General features: G+C 35.6%; 1 protein-coding gene across 1 annotated transcript in view; it reads left to right on the forward strand.

Annotated features, from left to right (window-relative positions):
- Window positions 1-6,000, forward strand: part of LOC123234782 (GDNF-inducible zinc finger protein 1-like) — a 28,439-nt gene extending 22,439 nt beyond the window's left edge. The window contains exons 5-7 of the mRNA XM_044660749.1: window positions 1,991-2,158; window positions 4,716-4,873; window positions 5,758-6,000. Coding sequence (XP_044516684.1) covers window positions 1,991-2,158; window positions 4,716-4,873; window positions 5,758-6,000 — 569 coding nt within the window. The remainder of the gene's footprint in view (window positions 1-1,990; window positions 2,159-4,715; window positions 4,874-5,757) is intronic.

Here is a 6,000-nt window from a genome sequence, read left to right on the forward strand (position 1 = left end):
ATCTTTGGGGTTCCCACTCCTAAGCTTCTTCCCCCACCCTTTCTCCTTCTGTTTCTATTTCTAGTTTTCAGTTTCTATCCTTTTCTATAATTATAAGTTTTCACTGAAAAGTAGTCTCTCAGCAAGGTTGGGTAATGGGAGGACACTAAGACATCACTCCCAAAACAGAGTCCAAAAACTTAGCTAACTCTATGGTTGAAGTCTTGATGGGTGAGATGTGACAGAATGGCTTTGATCAGGGAATCAAGGTTTCAACTTCCAAAGAAAGAACCTCAGAAAGCCCTCAGGACCGAGCAGGGATGTCCTCCTTCTCCTCCCTCTCTGTCCTCTGCCCTCTCCTCTCCTTCCTTCTCCCGAGTTCCTTCCCAGAATTCCCTCTGGTCTCAACTGTCAGCAACTGTCAGCAACTGCCTTCTCTGGTTCCTTTGTCCCATCCCCCTTACACAAATCCTATCCTTACAGTAACCAGAATTCAACTTTAATTTCCTAGAAAATGGGTAGAAATTAATGTTGGCAGATGGCAAAAGGACCAGCCGCTCAGCTAGCATTTATTAAGCACCGGTTTTGTTCTAGGCACTGCTAGGATGCAAAGAAAAGCAAAAGGCAGTACCAGCTGTGCTCATCGGGCTCACAAAGAGGAAAGACTACATATAAACAATTTAGTACAAACATGAGAATAGAGGATCAGTCAGAGATAGTCAACAAAAGGAAAGTTCTAGCATGAAGATGGATCAGGGAGGGCTTCTTGTAGAAAATGAGATTTTGGCTGTAACTTGAAGGAAGCCAGGAGACCCAGGAGGTGCATATATAGAGAGAAGTAGAGGGATGAGTGACAACCAGTGAAAATGCCCAGAAATGGAATGTCTGGTTTGAAGAACAGCAAAGAGGCCATTACCACTGGTTCACACACTGTTAGAGTGAGGAGGGTCCAAGAACACTGAAAAACAGGAGAGGGGAAAGGTCATGATAGACTTGGTGTTTTGTTGTGTTTTGTTTTTCTACAGTTGATCATTGTACTTTATTGTTGTCACCATATACAACATTTTCCTGGTTCTGCTCACATCACTTTGCATCATGTCTTAGAAGTATTTCTGGGATTTTTTGTGATCATCTTGTTTGTCATTTGTTATGGCACATAGTATTCCAATACAACCATTTACCACAACTTTTTCAGCCATTCATTCCTCAATTGATTGGCATTCCTTCAGTTTCCAGTTCTTTGCCACTAGAAAAAGAACTGCTACAAATACTTTTATAAGGGTAGCTCCTTTCTCCTATCTTTAATTATGAAGGGCTTGGAATGGTAAACAAAGGATTTTATACATGAACCTGGAGGAATGGGAAGCCACTGGCATTCAACGAGGAGGGGGTGACATGATATACTCATTATCAATTTAACAGCTGTGTGGAAGATGCACTGTGGTAGTGAGAGATGTCATGCAGAGACCATCTAGTAGCTGTCACCAGGGCCATGGCAGGGTCAGATAAGAGCTGAGGAATATGTAAGAGATGGTAACAGGGCCTAGCAACAGATTGGCCATAGGGAATGAAAGACATAGAGTGAAGGTGGCCCTAGATTTCACTCTGATAGTAACTGGGAAGTTATGAAGAGAGGTGGAGAGCAGATAACACCTTTTCCTTCAAAATACAGTGTAGTCCTTAAAATTTAAATATTAAAAAATTCCTTGAAGGAACATTTAGTGTATCAATCCAGTATTTGAAAAATTATTTAGGAATGTTCAAATAATTAAATCAGTAGTTCTCATCATGACTGAATAAAGAATAAAATAAGTGGGGAAGGACAAAACTGCAATATGGGAATTTAATAGTGATGGCAACAATATTAACTTATAATTTAAATGCAAGAGAAATGTATCATATGTGAAAGTTAAAGATATTCACACTTCCAGTTCTTGAATTATGGTGAAATCTGCAATGATAAAATTATCATCAACATATTTACAAATCTTTGATTTTATTTTGTTTTTAGGAGAACGGCTATTTAAATGTGATGTCTGTGGAAAACATTTTGCTACCAACGAATACTTAAAATGCCACAAGAGATGTCATATGGGAGCTAAGCCTTATAAATGTGATATATGTGGGAAAACATTTGGATTGAGAGCCTCATTAGCTCAACATAGCAATGTTCATGCAGGTAAATATATATGTAAAAAAAAAAAAACAGCAAATAAGGCATTTACCCTGGAAATCAACAGACACCATATTTAGTTAAAGTAACTTATTAACTTTTAGTTAACATAACAACGTTTTAATAACTTAAATAACTTCAACAAGACTTGGAATCTCTTGTCTATCTTCCTTAATAACAACACATTTTTACACATTTCTGTATGATATAAAGCACTTCCAAATTGTTTTGTCTGCAATTACTAGTTTATTGGGTTAGAACTAAGAATCTTATCTAAACTTTAAAATACTCCCTATAATCTAGCCCAGTGATGGGCAAACTACGGCCCTTGGACCAGATGGGGGAGAAGGGCACTGAAATGTTCTATCCTGCCTAGCAACATTATTCCTAATCTGACGAATACAATGAGTAGGATACAATACAATGAAACTTGGAAAGAGTGCCTTAGAAATAGACTGACAGATGAGCATTTCCTTTCCTTTGGCTCCCTCTTTAAAGTTTGCCCATCACTGGTTAGCCTGATATTTTCTACAAAATTGGTACTTTAAAATTTTATCATACTGAATTCTCATAACAACTCAGGAAGTAGATGACAGAAATATTATTATCCTCATTTTACAGGTGAGGAAACAGAAACATTGAGAGGTTCAGTGAGTTGCCCCAGTTTGGGCCTTAACAACAGGACTGACAACCTAAATCTGACTCTCAACTGCTATGATCTTTCTTCCGTTATACTGTACTACACTCCACTGAACTACCCAAATTTCTTTTTATGACTATTAGTGCCAATGTTATGAAGAGAAAATGTTTAACTTACAGATTTTACATACTTCTTGACATTTGTTCTAAAAAGGGAGATATATTCAAGTAAATTGAAAACTATTGAATATTTTAAAATATTTTATTTCCTCCCAATTACATGGAATAACAATTTTAACATTTTTTTTAAATTATGAGATCCCAATTGTCTCTCTCTTATCTTTTCACCACTCCCTAAGATGGTAAATAATTTGATCTAGGTTTTTCGTGTATGATCATATAAAATATATTTCCATTTGGCTGATGTTTATTGAGTATTTTAAGTGAATATAAAAGAAATATAATGCTTGGCCCCTGCCCCCTAAGAATGTGCAATCAAGTTGCAGAGTCAGAATTATATGAAACAGCTAACAATGCAAAAGAATATGTTTTTATGCCAGTCATTTCCCTGTATGTCCATCCTCTTTCCTGAGGATTCTAATGACAAAAAAAAAAAAAAAAAAAAAAAAAAAAAAGGTGCAAAATTCTACATCAGGTACAAACTATAGCCTCCTACTTCTCTCATAAAAACAAGGGTAAGTGTCATTATGTTACTGGGACCACTTTGCATCAATTTATAGGCATTTTCTCAGGTTTCAATTTCTCACATTTGTCATTTCTTACAGTGTAATAGTATATGATTACATTCACATGTCAATTTATTTAATTTATTTGTTTAACCATTTATTTAACCAATTTATTTAACCATTAACCAAATGATGGGTACCCAGTTTGTTTGTTAAATACTTAGTATTTGCAAAACAAAACAAAACAAAAACCTAGATTGTTTTTGATTCAATGAACAGCATATTTTATATGACTAGTAAGGCCTTGCTACTGAAAGACAGGTTATTTTTGTTTTTCTCCAAAAAGAAAAAGGTCAATGAAACTTAAGAACGTCCAACCCCATCCAGTACAAACTGTGAGGAATTGTTAAATATAACTTCTGAAAGCAAATAATTCATTGCCTTTAGAAACCTGTTGTACAGGATTAAAACAAGAGGAAGCAGCTGTCCATCTAGGGACAGGAACTTTGAGCACGAAAGCCTCTGGAGAACAAATTCTGGTCCTTCAAGTTCACCACATCTCTAATTTGTATAGTAGTAGGTAGGTGCTTTGTTCTACATCTCACAACTACACTCTGGAGTGTCTCATCTTCAAGATGGTTTTTGTTTTGTCTACTAATGAAGATTAATCCTTTGTCTCAGCTCACTGAATCAAGATACTTGGAAACACTTGGTAATGGCCCATTTCAAGTGAATGTGCTATTCCTGCCACTGGATTAAAGCAGCTGAGTCCTTGAAAGCATGTTGCAAACTCTTTAATCAAACCTGAACAAAAACTGGCTTTTCGAAGAGCCTACTGGCCCTTAGGAACACTGTTGCTCCATGGCAAATCTATTTCTCCTCTGAGCAAAAGGAGAGATCAGCAGCCTCATGCTATGTAGACTGGAGAGAGCACAGTGTTGTTGCCTGGCTGGTAGAAAGGCTTAGTGCTAGCCTTTGATCTTAGTGAATAATTGACATCAAGGCTGATAGAATTGATTTGGGGATCCAGTGTTTATGTGTGCAAATTCGTACAGTAGCAATAAGGTCAGTTCTGACTGCAGATATGAACCTCTTTGCAAAATATTAAATATCTCCTATACTGCCAAAAAAAAATTTTATTTTATTTTGCAGTACCAAAGTGTTTCATCTAACAAAAATATTGTTTTAAAAACTTTGCGTTATGAAATATCTCCACTGATTTTGATACTTGTTTACAGAAACTCGTCCATATTTCTGTGAACTATGTGGGAAAACTTTTACACAACAAGGAGCTCTCAGACGCCATCAGCGTATTCACACAGGAGAAAAACCATATAAGTGTCGGGCTTGTGAGAGAACTTTTACAGACATGTCAACATTGAGGAGACATGTGTCCGTAGGTTGAATATCCATAATGTAATGTATACTAATTTGCCTGAAATTGGAAGGAACTGTTAAGAATTTTTACCCAAATTCATCAGTTTATTTTTCCTTAACCTCAAATATTTTTGACCCTTTTACTTACCTTTGAATGAAATTAATGAAATTAATAGTATTAGAGGAATATATGCTCTAGATAGTTTTATTAGTTGTGGCTAATAGAGTTGTACAGATTTATCCTAAATTTTTTGTTTAAAAGCTATTAGCTATATCATGAAGTATACCATTTATTAAATAATTTTGAATAGGTAGTATTGTCAAATGGACTAATGCCATTATTATTTGTAGAAAGGCGTGGCAATGTCAAATATCGTTTTTATAACTTTGCTTATTAGGATAAGACCATAGAGATCCTTTTTAAAGTATAAGAAGGAAAGACATAATATAGTAGTACCATTCCGTCATTTTATAGATGATAAAGTTGTGGCCAAGAAGAGTTAAATGACTTACCAAAGTCACAGAGCTAGGGTTGGAATTAGGACTGGGCCTCCCTACTTCTGGCCAGTATATTATAATAAAACCTAATATAAATGACGTTTAAAAATATTCTAACTAAAATAACTAAGTCATGAAACTTTATTCAAATTATATTCAACACTTTTCAAAACTTAACACTACAGGTCACTGAAATGGACATTAATCTATAGAAGTTAGTAGTAGTAAATAGTGACATCAGCCTTCTGTATCATATAGCCTGGGTAGAATTTTAGTCAACATTTTGATGGTATTAATAAGTCAGTCCATTTACATAATTTAGGATGGTTCTGTTATGATTTCTATGTACTGGCTTTTCTTAAGAGCATTTTTAACCAGTGCTCTTTTTTCTCCCATTTTTATTAGGTCCATGATCGAAATGCACATTGGAGAAGTTTCCTGATAGACCTTACTACTAAAAAAGACCACAACTGGTCAAAAATTGAGACCTTATCAGATGTGTGTATGGGTGAGGAGCCAACACCTGAAATTTGGTCAGTTGACCAAGGTAGACTATATAAACCAGAGAATGCAGTTGTGAAAACTGCTAATGTCGTAGCTACCAGTGTTACTACTTGCACCAATAACCATTCCAGGGTATATATGTAA

The sequence above is a fragment of the Gracilinanus agilis genome, chromosome 2 (assembly GCF_016433145.1).
Source record: "Gracilinanus agilis isolate LMUSP501 chromosome 2, AgileGrace, whole genome shotgun sequence".
NCBI lineage: Eukaryota > Metazoa > Chordata > Mammalia > Didelphimorphia > Didelphidae > Gracilinanus > Gracilinanus agilis.